This window comes from Trachypithecus francoisi, unplaced genomic scaffold (genome assembly GCF_009764315.1).
Source record: "Trachypithecus francoisi isolate TF-2019V2 unplaced genomic scaffold, Tfra_2.0 Lachesis_group3, whole genome shotgun sequence".
In the NCBI taxonomy this organism is placed as follows: Eukaryota; Metazoa; Chordata; class Mammalia; order Primates; family Cercopithecidae; genus Trachypithecus; species Trachypithecus francoisi.
In genome coordinates this window covers 21,349,614-21,368,758 of record NW_022681468.1, presented here as the reverse complement: position 1 = coordinate 21,368,758, position 19,145 = coordinate 21,349,614, and the positions used below count along the sequence as shown (strand labels likewise).

The following is a 19,145-nucleotide window of genomic DNA, read 5'->3' as shown; positions in this document are numbered from 1 at the left end:
TTTCATTTCATGTACCTAATCAATATCTTTCACCAAAATCTGTATTCCTCTTGTGAAGGAGGCATACGATTTTCTGTTTTGTTATGTATATTACATGTGTGCAATATTAGGGTAGGGAAGTAGGCCATGTTTACATTTTTGGATTCAGTTTATTTTTTTATAAGCCTTTTTATAAGTTCTCAAAGATACTGGACTATTTTATGTTGATTCCAACTGTGGAATGGTAAAGTAGTATGCAATTAAAGTTCGGTTGAACTGTCACATTGAATTTATGTAAATATTTAGAATATATTGTTATTATATAAATAGAAATTCATTTTTTTGTGGTAGATCACAAATACTTACTTGATTTCAGGTCACAACCATCATAGAGGTGAGCTATTAGGTACAGACATGCCTCTCGACAAACCAAGTATGTTATAATGTTTCTGAGTGACCCTATTTCTGCAGTACTATAAGTCAATTAGAGCATGGAATTTGATGTTATTTGCTAAAACAAATATAGTGCTGTAGTAATTGCAGCTATTTCCTAGTTGCATGTTCTATGCCTTTTACAAAGGACATCTAGTTTCTTTAAGCCCAGGGACTATTCATCCATCGCTCTATGTATCCCTCAATCTTTCCAGATAGCTTTAGGTAGCTTAAAACTCTTGAAAGCTATTCTGAAATATTATCTCACTGATTCCTTGTGGGACCTCAGATTGAAGATGTCAAAGAGTTTTTGCAGACTGCCTTTTCAAACAAAGTAATCATCTGAAGGTCGTTCTTTGACTCGTTCGTTTATGCTACAAACAGTTCTTGAATGCCTGCCACGTGCCGCTGTAGGCTCTGGGGAAATAATGGTGAGCGAAAGAAGACCAGCCGGTCTGCCTAGAGCTTACAGAGAGGCAGAACAGAGGTTAGGAGCAGGCCCTGCAGCCCATCCCTGAGTTCAAGTCCTAGCCCTGTCACTTACTCACTGACCAACTTCATAAATGTCTGAACATATTTTCAGGATTGATGGATGGAAGATGTATATGTATATTACCAAAGGAAAGAACTGTGATCAATGAATGAACAAGGAAAGTAAAAGTTGATGGATTCAGTACAACCAGTTCTCTACCAAATTAGGGACAAATGCTCCCTGGCACAGGAGCTTTTGTTGTTATTTAAAGTTAATCTTAGGAATGACCAAGATAATGAGTGTGTGTTTTCCACACGTTAGGTAATGTTCTAAGTGATTTACATTCCTCTAACAACCGTGAACTATTAATACTATTATTTTCTCCATTTTATATGAATTAACTGGGACATAGAGAAGTGACATAGTATGCCCAAGTTAACACAAATGGTAAGGGGAAAAGCTGTTCAGGTCCTCTGTCTCCAGAGCCCAGCTCTTTCTCATAACACCTTTTCTACCTCTCTTAAACCAGTTTATTGAGTGCCTGATTGGTACTGTTAGTCACTTGATGTGATTTACGTCTAATCTTCCCAACAATTTCCTAAGCACAGCTGATTATCCTCTTGGAGATAAAAAACAGTAAAATTCAGAGAGGTTAAGTCAATTAAGTCAGGTGCCCTTTGTCATGCTGTTAGGGAGTGGAAGCGCTGAGATAAGAAAATAAATTCGGACTGACTCCAAACCCTCAACTCTTTCCACAACACAAAATCAGACCCAGAAGAGAGAAGGACCCGTTGTTTCAGTTCCCTGAAAGCAATTCCTGATAGGGAGTGGCTGGGTGGTCAAACCTTAAAGTGACTGATCATCAGCCTCACTTGGGAAAGTTGACAAATTGCACCTGACCCACCTCCTTTGCAGACCTATTAAACCACAATCTGCAGGGGTGGGGCCCAGAAACCTTCATTTCTCATCACTTTCCCCTAGTGTTTTTGATGACCCTCAGGTTTGGGGAAACAGTGTACCAAGTGATGAGGGGGAAAAATTTTTCCCAAAGGTAAGAGTCTAAGAAATCAATTATTTTCTGTGAAACATAAGATGGTTGGAATCTATTTGAACAAATGAATTAATGTTATGAATGAACTGAATTATATTCCTTTGAAATGAATTGAAAGTATATAGACATCCACTATAGAAGATCCATCTGTTATGGGCCATAGACTTTTATATATTATTAGTACTCTCTCAATTTATTTGCCTCCTGAAATCCTGCTCTACCAGCTTCCCTTCACTACTGAGGACCAACTACCCAGCCAGTTGCTGTCAGGAATAGCTTTCAGAGCATCAAGACAGTTGGCTATTCTTCTGGATCTAACCACCATGCAGGCAGTAGTTGACGTGGAAAGAGGTCACCCAATCCTGCAGTTCCAGATTTTAAAGGGAGCCAGGGATGATCAGTGGGATCACCCTCCTAGTGGGCTGAGAGAGGCATGTAGCAGTAGTGAAAGTGTCCTCAAGTTCATACATTTGAATTTATAACACTGGTTATTTGTTCTCAAGTTACCCCCATTACTCGAACCAATTGGAAACCATGTGAGAACAACGCTTCAAATGTATTAGAGTATTTTGTGTTTGCCAAGAGCGTAGCTTTTCCTTTTTGGTCTGATTTTAATGTTTTCAATTTGAGATTGACTGGAGGCTGGAGATGGTCAACTGTTTAAACAAAGTGTTGCTTTTCTTTTCTTCCCTCCTTCCCTCCCTCTCTCCTTCTTTCTCTTTTCCCTTTTTTCTTTCTCTTTGTCTCAGTAAAGATAAATATTTGCCTAATGAGCAACTTCCAGAGGCTTGGTTGAAGTTTAGTGAATGAGATAGAAAAATGGTTTCAGGCTACAGGGTGGCTATTGATACATGTTTCCTTAAATTCCTTTGCTAATCCCCACACCTCGGTCAGCTAACTATAGGACTCTCCTGATTATTGTGCAAACAGTATTTATAACCTATAGTCAAGAATATGGAAATGTGCATAAAATCTATAAATTGCCTTAGTGTTTCCAGATTTGTAGTGCAGTCAGGCCTGTGGATTATGCACCTGCCTGTGTCTGATTTTCAGCATGAACTGCTTAACTCCAGAAGCTATAAGTCAGATATGACCCTGGGAAACTTTTCTGAGAGAATTCCTCTTCAGTATAGCTTTCTCATTTGTATCACTTCATGCGCCGCACGGCCTTGTCACAATTCAGCCAGTGCTGAAACCATTAAGATTTTATTAGGTTTGTCCTTGTCATTCTATTATGTGATTGGCAATGCTTATTGACAATTCTTATTTTCTGTCCTATGATTTTTATCGTCTTAGTTTATTAAGCGATCCTGGAATACAGACTCCTGGAATTAATTAGAAAAGGAAAAAACCTTTTTAGGCAGCATTAGCAGAGAAACACTGTGCAGAAAGCTTTTGCATGACTTATGTGCTTTGAGTCTCAGTTCCTATGAAAAGAGTTAAATTACAATAAAGTAGCCTGGCATAGCTGCTGCTTTTACTGTCATCTTTAAGAGACTGGCAAGGCTGGGTTCTTCCTGCCCGCAAAGAGCATTTTTTTTTTTTTTTTTTTTTTTTGCGTGTTGATTTATACTCAGGTTTTTGAAACTGTGATCTCCCTTAAACGAAAATTTCTGTTTTTACCTAGCACCTGCGATTAAGCCATTCTGTCTAATTCTAGTTTCCTGGAGAGGAAGCAACATATTCAATACAGTATTCACATAAACAGGGAAGTATTTAAAAATCAAAACATACTCTTTTCCCTTTGAATTTGAAATTTATTTTGTAAAGCAATTCTTTTTATCACCAACATGTAGGCTTACAGGTGAAATGCCCAGTGATTTTGAAACATGAGTTTGTTTATCGTCTTCTAGAAGCACGACTACCTCAGTGAGAAGCAGACAGAGAGCTGGGAGAAAGTATTGTGCAGTTAATGTTTTGTTCCTCCTCTCAGCTGAGCTGGGATTCATCTCTGGCGTCACATTACAAGCAGCTTGGATCTGTATGCAGAACTTACACTTCTTCCCGGCTTGAGCCTCTCTATCCTTCTGATTTTCACAGAGCCATCCTTTCCCTGCAGTGTTTTTCCTGATACCTTATGGGCTAGGGCAGAACTCTTTACACAGGACCAGGATTACCTGATGCTCTAGGGTTAAAAACTCTTTACATAGAACCCTAATTCCCTGCCTACTCATTGTTCTCCCCTCACTTAACTCATGAGCCAAAAACTACATCAGCTCTGTATACAGCTGTATCCTCGTTCTAGTGCTCAATAAATATTGGTTCAATAAATTCATGGAAAGTATATTACATTTTCATGCTTTTTGATGTCCATGGGAGAAGCATTTTTAGGTTATGTTTATTAGAAATTTATCTTAGTTTTCTCTAGAAAATTATGACAATAATGCTACCTTTCTAAAGCACTTGTAAGAAGGTGTGTGTAGATCATCGATTCTCAACAGAGGATGATTTTCCCACTCCAGGGGACATATATGTGGCCACATCAGGAGACATTTTGGGATGCACACCACAGCCCCACCGCACAGAATTATCAGCTGCAAAATGTCAGTAGTGCTTAGGCTGAGAAACTGGGGTGGTTGCAAGTGCATAAAGCTTGGCAGGTCAAGGCTGATTTTATTTTGTTCTACACAGTGGAATTCACCTCTTTGGATATCATTAATAATAACAATTACATAGAGAAGAATCAGCATTATTACGCATTTGCCATGTACAGACGTAAGTTTTTTACAAGTATTATTTTATTTAACCCTGTCAACTGTGCTGTGAATTAGGAACCATTATTATCATTTTTCAGATAAGGAGACTAAGACTTGAAAAGAGAAATGTGTACTCAAGATCCTGCTGCTACTTGGTGATAGAAGTAGGATGAGAACTCAGGATCTATACTTGTTGACCATTATACTTGCTTTCTCTGTAAATATGGTCCCCAACTTAAAGTCTAAAAGGATCTCTATCTTCATTATTCAGTAGGAACCACAGCTGGAAATGCAAAGAAAATTTAAATTTAAAAATTTTAATTTAAAGAAATCATTATGGCCTAGGTGGTTGCAATTTTACTAATATTTGTACTGATTGAAAGAAAAATACAGTGCATTCACTGATAGGTGTAAGCTGTTGTTGATATGCGGAATAGAACAAATCTGCTATATGCTGTAACTTTGTGGGATTCCCAAGAAGGTCAAAGAAAGCTCCGAGAGTTTGTTTTCATTCAAAATTGAACTTGTCATAGCCGATCAACACATTGTGGTGTAGCTGGGACGTTTCTCCTATTAAGGTGTATGAACATGACAGTTTGCCCCATGTAATCTTATTAGGAGCTTTCTTCAGAACCACATCATCTTCTTATATAATTATAAAAGAACCACTCATGAGTAAAATATGCCTGCAAGAGAGCAAGGCCCTGGGGCAAAGGGTTGGCTGATGGGGACCTATTCTCTCCTTGCAGAGGACACAGTTCAGGAAATGGAAAATTTACAATTTGGATGCATAATAATAGTTTCTAGGCCCATCCCTGAGTATTTGGTTGACTCCCAGTGTTAATGTCCTTGAGGCTGTTAGCTGATGAACTCGAAGCAAACACCATCATCTTCAAGTATTGATTGTTTCTTAGCCCCTAATACTTGGCCTATAAGACAACTTAGAAGCATCTATTCTTTTCATATAGGAACTTAGAGACCCTGATGTTGCTGTTTTTCTACCTTAGGACATTCTTTTCCGTGGTTGTTTCTATCACACTTTGAAGATTCCAGTAGAATACTCAAAAACATTACATTTGATTCTTTAGTCTCACTTTCCTAGCTCTTGCGGAAGTAATTAGTAATAGAACCGAACAGTTTTTTATTCTTTTTTTTTTTTTTTTTTGAGGCGGAGTCTTGCTCTGTCACCCAGGCTGGAGTGCAGTGGCCGGATCTCAGCTCACTGCAAGCTCCGCCTCCCGGGTTTACGCCATTCTCCTGCCTCAGCCTCCCGAGTAGCTGGGACTACAGACGCCCGCCACCTCGCCCGGCTAGCTTTTTGTATTTTTTAGTAGAGACGGGGTTTCACCGTGTTAGCCAGGATGGTCTCGATCTCCTGACCTCGTGATCCGCCCGTCTCGGCCTCCCAAAGTGCTGGGATTACAGGCTTGAGCCACCGCGCCCGGCCCAGTTTTTTATTCTTAAATGTTTTACAGAAGTGGGCTACTGTGATGACAAGTAGCTCTTTAAGGTCCTACTAGACTATAGTACTTGTCATCCAGAGAAACATTTTCTGTTAAGGCCAAGTGCCATACATAGTCATTGCACTGCTCCACCCAAAAGATGTAATTTACATATAAGATGTTATTTGAGACTGTCTCCCGGGGACAAAAGTGATTAGTATGCCTTATGCCTTAACTCTTCTCAAAAGAGTCATGTGACATGCTCTTGCATCTATTTTAAATCTAATAAATTAAAACATGAATGATTAAATAAGATGTTCATGGTGCTTCACAAATTTGAATGCACCCACCCCCGGCTCTCGCTAACATGCAGATTCAGGGCCTGAGGTTTAGCTTTTCTACTATCTCCCCAGGTTAGGCTCATGCTGCTGGACCAAGGACCACACTTGAGTACCAAGATGCTAGGGAACATTAAGATAGTTTGAAACTTGAGCTAAGGATGCCATCAGGCTGATTGCATTAAACTCATTTTTCCTATGCTACCTCAGTTACATAAATTATTCTTTAAGTCTATAGAGAAGTTTCTTTTGGAAGGAATGGCATCCTTTTCAGCATCAAAATGTATATTAGGTTTTGTAAAAAATTAAATAATGCTTGACTTTTTTTTTTTTGAGACAGGGTCTTGCTCTGTCATCCAGGTTGGACTGCAGCAGCATGATCTTGACTCACCTTTGCCTCCTGGACTCTGGCGATCCTCCCATCTCGGCCTTCAGAGTGGCAGAGACTACAGGCTCACACCACCACACCTGGCTAATTTTTCTAATTTTTAATAGAAATGGGATTTCACTATGTTGCCCAAGCTGGTCTCGAGCTCCTGGGCTCAGGCTATATGCCTGCCTCTGCCTCCCAAGGTGCTAGGATTACAGGTGTAAGCCACCACGTGAAATCAAGCCCGGGCATGCTTGATTTTTAATAAAGCATCGTATCTCTCTCTTTTTACCTGGAAAAAGATCCCCTCCCACCCACTTTATATTTCCTAAACAATAAAAAATGAATTTTACCATTTCTGGTCATCAAAGGCATTTTTTTAGATGGCTTACAATCTTTTAAATTATAGAACATATTTACAACATCCTCGACACTTAAATAACATTTCCAGTGTTCTTTTTTTCTTTTTTAATTATATTTCTAAAGATAGCTAAGGGAACAATTTCAAGTAGTTCCTCTGTGCTTTTAGATGTAAATTGTTTCAATCTCCTTATATTCCTGAGAATTAAGAGACTCGCAGTTTGCCATGTCCTATCATGTTAGCTTATTTTGTAGGGCAATCAAATCTGGCACCTTTCAATTAACTTCTTTACCTCTCTAGTCTAAAAACAGATGAAATACTTTCTGGAGCAAGAAGTCATGATTACTATCTGTGGATTGCCTTGACTTCCTCAACTGTGTCTTCTGTCATTTCAAAATTTACTAAAAGACCTCTAATAAAAGCAGGAAAGCACAGACGGAAAGAAGGTGGTGCTATTGAAAAATAATTTACCCCTAGTCGTGAGCCTGGCAACTCTTCAAGGGATCACAATGGTGTATCTCATCTGGACCTAGAGGTCCCGAAGGAGGAGATAAGTGGAGATGTTTTGTGGGCTGGAGCTTAGTCATTCTCCTCGGTGACTCGAGTGCAGGCTATTTTGGAGGAAGATAAAGAGGAAGGGAGACAAGACGTGGAAAAGAAAAAAGTCTCTCTGCCTTCATACATGCTTCTGTTCACTACGTTTATACTACTTTTTTTTCTTTGAAAAATTTTTTCTTTGAATGATACGATTTTTTTAAATTACGTGGTCATGTGGTCATGACATATGTTAGGTAACAAAAAGAAAAATAAATAATGATTCCAATTTTGTTAAGTATATGTATAGAAAAAAGGAAAGTAAGCAAATCGATCAATTATCTCTGGGTGATAATACAATGAATAATCTTTATCACCTTCATACTATATTCTTTATATTTTATTCTCTAAAATTTTCCGTTAAGCATGAATAAGTTTTTGTATCAGAGTTTTAAAATACATTTTAAAAGGAAATGGCAACTAATTCAGCTACAGCTTTTTTTTTTTTTTTTTTTTTTTTTTGAGATGGAGTCTCGCTCTATCGCCCAGGCTGGAGTGCAGTGGCCGGATCTCAGCTCACTGCAAGCTCCGCCTCCCGGGTTTACGCCATTCTCCTGCCTCAGCCTCCCGAGTAGCTGGGACTACAGGCGCCCGCCACCTCGCCCGGCTCATTTTTTGTATTTTTTAGTAGAGACGGGGTTTCACGGTGTTAGCCAGGATGGTCTCGATCTCCTGACCTCGCGATCCACCCGTCTCGGCCTCCCAAAGTGCTGGGATAACATCATATATGAAAGTTCATATATAGTAAATGTATTTGGAAATACAATGCATTTGGAATAATTTTTCAGTAAGGATGCATCTTTTTAAGTGACTTTATTAGTCTCCATTTTGCATTTTTAAATATATAACTATGCAGGGCTTCACATTTTCCCCTTCACTTTTGCTAGCTGTCAGTCATCACCTCTACCTTGAAACAAGTCTATGACCAGTAGGATTTGTAGATAATTATCATTAACTGATTGAGTGGATTCAGCAGTGTGCCTGTTGTAATTAAGTGTTTGGATATGCAAATAGATGAAGAATAGATAAAAGAGAAGGTACTGATTGGGATGTTAAATTCACAATACTATGGTTGATAGTGACAAGTAACAGCATGATGTCCTTTTGAAGATACTATGTTAATTATTTCTTGAATACCTTTTCAACTAAGTTACTGTTATTTGAAATTCCACTTAATGCCAACCCTGGCCTCTCAACATTTCATTCCAATCTCATTGTTTTTGAAAGGCTCAGGGTCATATTGGCACTTCTTTCATTACTGCCCTTAACTGACCATTTCCTCTTTTCTTTCCTACAACAGATTGCAGATTGAGCTTAACCAAGAAGTTCGTAGGCTAATCAAGGCTGGCTTGACCTACAAAAGAAGAGAATTCTGCCTGCCCACTTGGGCTTGTGTTGACACGGCTGATAACTTGCCATCACCTCTTGCCAGTGTGGAAAAATTCTCCCTGTTGAATTTTTTGCACATGGAGGACAGCAGCAAAGAGGGTAACACAGGCTGATAAAACCCAAGACAGCAGGGAGATTATTTTACCATACGCCTTCAGGACGTTCCCTCTAGCTAGAGTTCTGGACTTCCGCAGAACCCGGTCCAGTCATTTTGATTTTGCTATCTGTTTATTTTTTTTTTCTTTTTCTTTTTCCCACTACATTGTATTTCATTTCCGTACTTCAGAAATGGGCCTACAGACCACAAAGTGGCCCAGCCATCGGGCTTTTTTCCTGAAGTCTTGGCTTATCATTTCCCTGGGGCTCTACTCACAGGTGTCCAAACTCCTGGCCTGCCCTAGTGTGTGCCGCTGCGACAGGAACTTTGTCTACTGTAATGAGCGAAGCTTGACCTCAGTGCCTCTTGGGATCCCGGAGGGCGTAACCGTACTCTACCTCCACAACAACCAAATTAATAATGCTGGATTTCCTGCAGAACTGCACAATGTACAGTCAGTGCACACGGTCTACCTGTACGGCAACCAACTGGACGAATTCCCCATGAACCTTCCCAAGAATGTCAGAGTTCTCCATTTGCAGGAAAACAATATTCAGACCATTTCACGGGCTGCTCTTGCCCAGCTCTTGAAGCTTGAAGAGCTGCACCTGGATGACAACTCCATATCCACAGTGGGGGTGGAAGACGGGGCCTTCCGAGAGGCTATTAGCCTCAAATTGTTGTTTTTGTCTAAGAATCACCTGAGCAGTGTGCCTGTGGGGCTTCCTGTGGACTTGCAAGAGCTAAGGGTGGATGAAAATCGAATTGCTGTCATATCCGACATGGCATTCCAGAATCTCACAAGCTTGGAGCGTCTTATTGTGGACGGGAACCTCCTGACCAACAAGGGTATCGCCGACGGCACCTTCAGCCATCTCACCAAGCTCAAGGAATTTTCAATCGTCCGTAATTCGCTGTCCCACCCTCCTTCCGATCTCCCAGGTACACATCTGATCAGGCTCTATTTGCAGGACAACCAGATAAACCACATTCCTTTGACAGCCTTCTCAAATCTGCGTAAGCTGGAACGACTAGATATATCCAACAACCAACTGCGGATGCTGACTCAAGGAGTTTTTGATAATCTCTCCAACCTGAAGCAGCTCACTGCGCGGAATAACCCTTGGTTTTGTGACTGCAGTATCAAATGGGTCACGGAATGGCTCAAATACATCCCTTCATCTCTCAACGTGCGGGGTTTCATGTGCCAAGGTCCTGAACAAGTCCGGGGGATGGCCGTCAGGGAATTAAATATGAATCTTTTGTCCTGTCCCACCACGACCCCCGGCCTGCCTCTCTTCACCCCAGCCCCGAGTACAGCTTCTCCGACCACTCAGCCTCCCACCCTCTCTGTTCCAAACCCTAGCAGAAGCCACACGCCTCCAACTCCTACCACATCGAAACTTCCCACGATTCCTGACTGGGATGGCAGAGAAAGAGTGACCCCACCTATTTCTGAACGGATCCAGCTCTCTATCCATTTTGTGAATGATACTTCCATTCAAGTCAGCTGGCTCTCTCTCTTCACCGTGATGGCATACAAACTCACATGGGTGAAAATGGGCCACAGTTTAGTAGGGGGCATCGTTCAGGAGCGCATAGTCAGCGGTGAGAAGCAACACCTGAGCCTGGTTAACCTAGAGCCCCGATCCACCTATCGGATTTGTTTAGTGCCACTGGATGCTTTTAACTACCGCGTGGTAGAAGACACCATTTGTTCAGAGGCCACCACTCACGCCTCCTATCTGAACAACGGCAGCAACACAGCATCCAGTCATGAGCAGACGACGTCCCACAGCATGGGCTCCCCCTTTCTGCTGGCGGGCTTGATCGGGGGCGCGGTGATATTTGTGCTCGTGGTCTTGCTCAGCGTCTTTTGCTGGCACATGCACAGAAAGGGGCGCTACACCTCCCAGAAGTGGAAATACAACCGCGGCCGGCGGAAAGATGATTATTGCGAGGCAGGCACCAAGAAGGACAACTCCATCCTGGAGATGACAGAAACCAGTTTTCAGATCGTCTCCTTAAATAACGATCAACTCCTTAAAGGAGATTTCAGACTGCAGCCCATTTACACCCCAAATGGGGGCATTAATTACACAGACTGCCATATCCCCAACAACATGCGATACTGCAACAGCAGCGTGCCAGACCTAGAGCACTGCCATACGTGACAGCCAGAGGCCCAGCGTTATCAAGGCGGACAGTTAGACTCTTGAGAACACACTCGTGTGTGCACGTAAAGACACGCAGATTACATTTGATAAATGTTACACAGATGCATTTGTGCATTTGAATACTCTGTAATTTATACGGTGTACTATATAATGGGATTTTAAAAAAGTGCTATCTTTTCTATTTCAAGTTAATTACAAACAGTTTTGTAACTCTTTGCTTTTTAAAACTTAAAAAAAATAGTTGCTGAAGTACTGTACAGGGTCGTACAATGAGAACCCAATGCCAAGGCAAAAAGAACGAGTGATTCTTCCTTAGGATACACATCAACCACTTCGCTGTTGAAGCTGTCAGAATAAATTCCTGGTGGTCAGATGAAAGGGCAGATTAAATGGACTCATCAGGGTAAGAGGAATAATATGGGTGAAACAAGAAATGGCCCAGATAGTTTCACACTATTCCTATACCTCCAGGTCTGGAAGACAGGTAAAAAGATTCTATAATGTAAGAATGGAGGTCGTTACCCTGATTTGACCCAGTGCGGGAAATGCTGAAAGCACCAGGAGGAAGCTAGTTCCCGTGAGATAAGTTAACCCGGCCTGACAGAATCAAGAAAATTGAGATGAGATTTGAAAAGACCTGAAAATTCAGGGGTTGGCTTTCTGACTGGGAACTTAAAAATCACTCTTCATGCTTCCCTGGTCCTAAGTGATAACAGAGTTAGAGACTTGAGTCTGATTTCAGTCATCTTCAGGGACCGGTCTGATGTTGTAGCAAGAAAACTCCCTTTAAAAGTGTTACTGTTCAAATCATATGTCAGGTTGAATCACATTCAACAGAGATATATTCTAGAATAATTTTTTAGAAGAGGCTAATAAAATTAAGGGAAGAATTATATTGAATGGAATTATTTTTGATAATGAGAATTATTTGGGTAGATTCACTGAGGCTATGTCAACATGATATTCAGACCAACAGGTGATCAATGTTTTGAAAATACAACAATGACTTATTTAAAAATTACCCTTACTGCTATTTAGACAAAAACAACTGGTCACTGGTTCTGTTATGTCATCTGACTTTGTTAGTATCATGTTGAAATAGCTTGAAGTAATATCTTTTATCCCCTTGCAAATTCTTGTCTTCCAATCATCTCCCATATATTTTCATAATTAGTTGTTTATAACACTTTCGTTTTTCTCCCTCTGCTCAGTATTTCAAGGAAAATTATGGATGCCAGTCTTGGCTGCACAAAATATCCATATGTACTTACACATTTTTAAATGCATACTAATTTTCACTGCTAATAATTCTGTAAGGACACATCAAAGCTGGCCAAAATAATTAATTTTTAAAAAAGCGATACCTGGTTTCCACCTTGTACTGACTTTGATCCTGTTCCACTTTTGAAATTGTATTTGTTCCTTTTCCGTCGTGGATGTTCCTCTACTTTGGCAAATGCAGAGGGATCATCAATCTTCTGTTAGCAGGACAACGCATGAAAAGCAAACAAGTCAGAGAGTGAAGGCTTGTTCCCCTAATCCTGGCAGAGCAGGGCATAGAAAAGAGAGGGATGTCCTTGCTTAATTCTAGATACTTTTGAGGCAACATCTTCATAAAACACATAGTTTAATCTTTGCCGTCCTTAGAGAAGGGCTATGGATCACATACATTATCAGAAACTACTCCCTTGGAAAAAAAATCTTTTTAAAATCAAATTTAAACATTTCACTCTGTGATGCATATTTCTTTTACCACTGGCCATTATTATAAGGACCCATGAAGTAAATGTCACCATCATCTTACTTGCTCTCTCTCTCTCAGCAAAATAAAACTGTGATGTGTCTTCTTTGTAAAAGTTTAGGTATAAAATGCTATGCAACTTTTTCTTTATAGTAAGAGCTTTATTTTCTTTAATAATATAGCCCAATTTATATGTTTTAATCTCCCGTCTCCTGCAGAATAAGCAGAAAAATATAACTGCAGCTGTATGTTAGACACAAGAATTGAAACTGTGCAGTCAGTAGAGCTGAACTTAGCTATGAATTAATTTAAATTAATTCTAAAGTGACTCTGGTTTCCATTTTAGTCTATTAGCTAGAGGGTTTTGGCTGTTGCTTTTTTTAAAGTTAGGTCCGCACAGTGAAGGAAAAAGAGTCTGTGAAGTTGATCAGTGTAGCAGTAAGACATTTAAATCAAGACAATGACCTGGGGCCTTTGTGTACTTAGCTGGATAATTTCCTTCTACTGTCCTCTTCCCCTTGGCTGTGTAGATAAAATTGTGCATTCAAATGATGGTACTTTGACTTTTGAGGGTTTTTATTTCTGTTATTCACAAAATAATCATTCTCATTTATGTATATTGTATGTTTCACCCCCAGTGGGATTTCTGGCTGCTGAAATCGCTTTGGGCTAGGAAAAACAAGGATGAAGAGGTTCCTGTCATTTCTTACGGAGTTCACAGAATTATTTGGGGCTTAAGTAGTACAATGGAGACAGTCATGTGCAATGCTTAAGGTGGTCTGACGGGGTCCCTTTTGCTGGAGGTGTTCCTGAAGAGATTGAACCTAGTAACAGGCTTTATTTTCATCTTGTGTACAACACGACAAAGACTGCTAAGATTAAAATCCGTCTCCCATTGTTACAGCCTCACCTGCACCAGGATAGAAAGCACACGATGGAATCTGTGATGTCTAATGTGTCTTACGAAAACAGCCAAACAACTGTCCCTGGGGATTCTGCTTTGCTTGGCATTTTTAGTCATGGGAATGTATTTTTGCAGAAATACCTGCTTTGTGTTTGGGCCTCTCTTGCTGTCATTATCATGTATTTTGAGATGATTAGTCAAGAGTCAAGGTTGAGAGTATAGGCCAAGACCATGGAAAAAAATCCATGCTCACTGGCCAATAAAGAGCTTGATGCTGCCTGGCCAAATAAGGTGATTCAGATAGAATCTGATCCCGTTCAGAGCCCGGTAACTGTCACTGTACAGAAGACACTGAAAAGGAAGTGGCATAGTCATGATCACAAGGATATATTGACAGTTATCTATAGCCAGGGTAGTTGTTAGTACCTGCTTGTTTGGGGAGATATGTTTGATTATAGAGAGACGCTGGGCTACCTTCAAACACCATCAGATGCATTAGCAGCCCACTGCATGGGATAATCGCAGGCAGATACGAGGATTGTATCCCCTGCCTATTTTCCTTGTGTATCAAATGGAAAACATTCTCCCCTGTGAGAAATAATGCAGTTTCTAATTATCTGGATGTTCGTTGAAAATATATTAGACATTCTCCCTGAGGTTACAAACAAAAACTATAATGTGACCTGTCTGGTAAAAAGTATTAATGAAGTAGCTCACATTACAACTTCATTTTCTACTAGCACCTGTCATAATAATCTTAGTCATTTCACACAAATCAGAACTTCCTTCCCCACCAGGGAGAACAACAATACCATGATTGAAGCATCCATTCAGAACACGAGGCAATATTGTAGTCCACAGGGAATGGATGCTTCACTTGATCGCTGGACCTCAGCTGCAGAGGCCATCGCAGCTTTTGAAAAGTGAAGTGGTTAATTTCCATTGGCATCTTTGCTTATAGCATTTTTCTCTAACCTATAACAAGGAGACATTACGTTTTACTTTAGAACATGAGAATAGCAGTTTTGCTCACGATTTACCATTCCAGCTGCAGGGGAAAGCAAAGCAGAAAACAGTGCCCCAAACGGAAAAAAGATACTTACACAGAACAAAACAGTTCTTGGTCTTTGTCTTGGTCTTGTCAAACCTTGCCTGATGCTCTTTCTAAAGTCAAAATACGAATGCTAAGGAAGCATAACCTACATCCTTCTCTGATTTCTTCAGCAGGGTCAAAAGACAGTTACCAGCAATGGGGAATGCTTGTCACTGTGGAGAAAGAGTTTTGTATATGTCTGGTACCGTTGCTATAACAAATCAGATTTTCTTACTATAGTTTTTTGTTTTCTAGCTACACACCCACCAGAAGAGCACAAAGGAAGGCCATCGCAACAAGTATTTTAAAATTAATATCAAACATGCACATGCATGTACACGCACACACACACACACACACACATACACATACACACAGGGGCATTTGTAAAGGTGTCCCTGGAATGTAAGATTTATAACCGTTTAAGGCAAGGTGAAGGCATTGCCAATTGTGTGTCCCTCATAGGACTAGTGTATATTCACTGAAAGTTAACCTGATGATTTGTTATTGTTTGAACCATATGCTGATTTGCTTCTGGTTTCTGTTTAGTGTGTTCTCTCTGACAAGGGGCTGGAAGATTCTGCATCACACATCCTCTGAGACCTACCATGTCGCACACTTTGTTAATGACAAACTTCACTCTACACTATACAGTACCTTGTTGATATATTCAGTAAAGTCTTATTTTAAAAGAAAACCACATTGTGTTTATCTGAGTAAGTTCATTGGGATACAGTCAATACTTGTGCTGTTAATGTAGCATAAATGATGCAGGAGGGCAGGAATAAAGGAGGTAATAGGATTTTTGTGTTCTCCTGTCATGAAGATGACTTGCATTTCTAAAGGCCATTTGATCCTTTTTGTGTGAGGAGTTTATATGAAATCCTCATGTTCTTTTAAATTTCCTAACTAAATTGTGTGTTCTTATGAATACCTTTTAGGTATACATACATACACAGAGCATCTTATTTCATATTAGTGAAATCTATGTTGTTTAGGATATAGAAAATGACATTGTACTTATCAGAATAGTCTTTTCCCCTATTCAAAATAGATGCTATTGGCTTAATTTTTTATTTTTAAGTTTTGTTTAAACAAGGTGTCACCATGTTCCCCAGGCTGGTCTCAAACTCCTGGATGCAAGCAGTCATCTCGCCTCGATCACCCAAAGTGCTGGGATTACAGGCATAGGACACCATGCACAGCCACATTGTTGTTTTTAAATGTCAGTTTTCTTTAAGAATTCTCATAGTACTTTTCTGCTTCAGAGTTTATAGCACATCCATCCATCCTTTCAATAGGCACTCATGGAAATGAATGTCCATGCTCAAGTTCTGTTCTGATTAGTCTCATGATTTTTCAGAACCCCTTTTGCTAACCCCTCTTGGCCGTTGTATTAATAATGTATTTGACAGAGATTGAATCAGGAAACAAATCTATGACATTTCAATTAACTAGTATTACCTGTTTGTAGAATCTCTGTTGGAACATCGACTATGAAAGACAGTGCTAATAGGTAATTCATATTACGTTTGGGGAATTAATGTAAAGTAACATCCATGCTATTCTTGGTTTGCCAAGAGTTACAGACCTTTTTCTGTGCAGACTAAACCATTAGTCAAAAAATACCGTTCATTCAAAAATAATTTGTTAGTGTCTTCCTACTCTGTTCCAAACACTAGGCTGAGTTCAGAGGCCTCACAGAATAATGAAATGCATTCTTAGCCAAATCAGGTAAATCTCCCTCACTATGTCCCTGAAGAAATCTCTTCATCTGATATATTTACTATTCATCTACTTTGTATAGCACTATGTTAGGGTCTTCTGGGGATTCAGAGAAAAATGTCTGGGAGCCATTAAGGAACTCACAGATTAGGTAATAAACACTTTTTCTAATGCATTCCAGTGTCTCAGAGCCTGTGTAATTACTTTATACTACTTCGTTAAACTGACAGAACATCTAAAGTGACAAAAGAGATGTTTCTACCTGTTGGTAAGGTTGACGCACCTGTCATATGTCAGATGTTCTTGGTTTTTAATAGATGCAGCAATGAGAGAGTACACTGATAAAGTCAGAACTTACTTTGAATTAAATTTTCAAGTTTCCTCCAAGTATTTGAAAACTTTGAAATTGTATTTGGTAATTACACATGCAAATTTTTATTGAGCATCTCAATGGAAATCAATCTAAAGGAGTAATAATGACACCTGACAATTACTAACAACCTTTGTTTATATAAGACCTTGTGCAAACTGTGTGATAACATATGTTTGCATTTTGTCTTTAAAATAACCCTGTAAGGTGCATTATTTTAATTTTTAGATCTTAAAACTTAGCTTCAAGAGAAATTAAGTGATTAGTCTATAGCTACAAATCCTATAAATGGCAGAGTCAGGAATTACCCCTGAGCATAACTCCATGGACTTTTAATTGTTTTCCTGCCTCTTGATAAATTGACCATCCTTGAGACTGACTAGCCTTCAGATTTTTCATGATGGAGCTATCACAACTTCTCAGTGGATGCATATATTATTATGGCAAATCAAGGGAAAATTTTAGAAACCTCAAAATTCCTGTCTTTTAAAGCCCTTGGTCATCCATTCCTACTTTTTATAAAAAATTCTGTTTGTGATTATTTGATGGCTGCACACTTATCTGATTTGAAAGTTTCAGATGGAATCAAGATATGTCTATACCCATAGGGTGAGCTCAAAGAGCCATTAAAAGGTCTTGAGTTGGGTTATTTTTAGTAATGAATTTGTTTCATACTTGAGATGTTGCTCTAAGTATTTTGTAGATTCCGCTGAAAAAGCACATATGTCACAATCTATTAGGACATTGGTAAACTGGCTTCTAAATTTATGCTCTTATTTTTTTTCCATAACATAGATACAAATGTGTGCTTTAGGGGATATTATATAAGCTTTATTTTCATTGGCTCTACTGAAAGTTAAGGATACAAAAGTTTTTAACGGTAATACCCCAAACTATATGTCATTTTAGCACACACATACCGACTGGTGGTCATATTTTTGTTTGTTTGTTTGTTTTGGTATGAAGTCTAAACTAGATGAAAACCTCAATATATCCTTAGGGGAATTCTTATTATTTCAATGACATAATAAACCTCCGTATTGGGTCACTCTTTTCTTAATAGAAAACTATGCTGGCTCAGAAAGTCTTCTAAACTCCCTAGTTGGGATAGGATGGGCCTTTGTTGGTTTGGTTTTGATTTTATTCAGCAAATATTTACTGAGGCCTGGTAAGTTCTGGTACTGAATAAGAATGTTTTCCAGGAGAGTTAAATTTTGCACATCAAAAGTCTTTCTTGGAAGCTGCTGGTTTTTAACACTCTTTCTGGGCCTGGACTCTTTCTTCCTCTTTGCTTTCTTTGAGCACTCACACCGCTGTATTTAAATAGTCAGCCTAGGATTCTGCTGGTTCCAGCACTAGTGTAGTCTCTCAACTGTGTTTTCTCCTCTCGGTTCCCTGACTCTGACTTGGTTAACACCCTTCCTTTAGTCTTTTTCTAATTTAGCCTTTCCAACACATTGAAGGACAAGTGGTAATCATAATCTATAAGGAATGGTACTGTAGTGCTTGCAAAATATGCATTTTTATTGCTTGCAAGATAGAATTCAAATTCTTTGTGTGACATATGTGTCCTACTGCACGTTGCTCCGACATTCCTTACCAATATTGTCTCCTCCATTACATGCTCTAGATTATATATATATGTGTGTGTGTCTATATATATACATATATGTGTGTGTGTATATATGTGTGTCCATATATATATACACATATATATGACATGAAAAAACAAAATGCTTTCAGTTTATCTTCCTGGGATCTCAAGCTCCTTCAGACCACTGTATATTTGCTGAAGGTATTTCATCTTATGACATTCCCCTTTGCCTGATGACATATTTATCCTTCTTAAGATGCAAGTCAAATTCCTATCTTCCAAAGCTGCTGGAATCACACCTGCCAATTATCTGACTCCTT

At 39.4% G+C, this 19,145-nt stretch overlaps 1 protein-coding gene across 2 annotated transcripts in view; it reads left to right on the top strand.

Moving 5' to 3' along the window:
* The window catches only part of FLRT2 (fibronectin leucine rich transmembrane protein 2), a 99,805-nt gene extending 83,209 nt beyond the window's left edge, over positions 1 to 16,596 (top strand). The window contains exon 2 of one of the 2 annotated variants that reach the window (XM_033191705.1): positions 9,036 to 16,596. In XM_033191705.1, the coding sequence (XP_033047596.1) occupies positions 9,413 to 11,395 (1,983 nt within the window). In that variant the 5' untranslated portion in view covers positions 9,036 to 9,412 and the 3' untranslated portion in view covers positions 11,396 to 16,596. The remainder of the gene's footprint in view (positions 1 to 9,035) is intronic. The other variant, XM_033191704.1, reaches the window with a different exon arrangement.
* Positions 16,597 to 19,145: the final 2,549 nt, after the last annotated feature.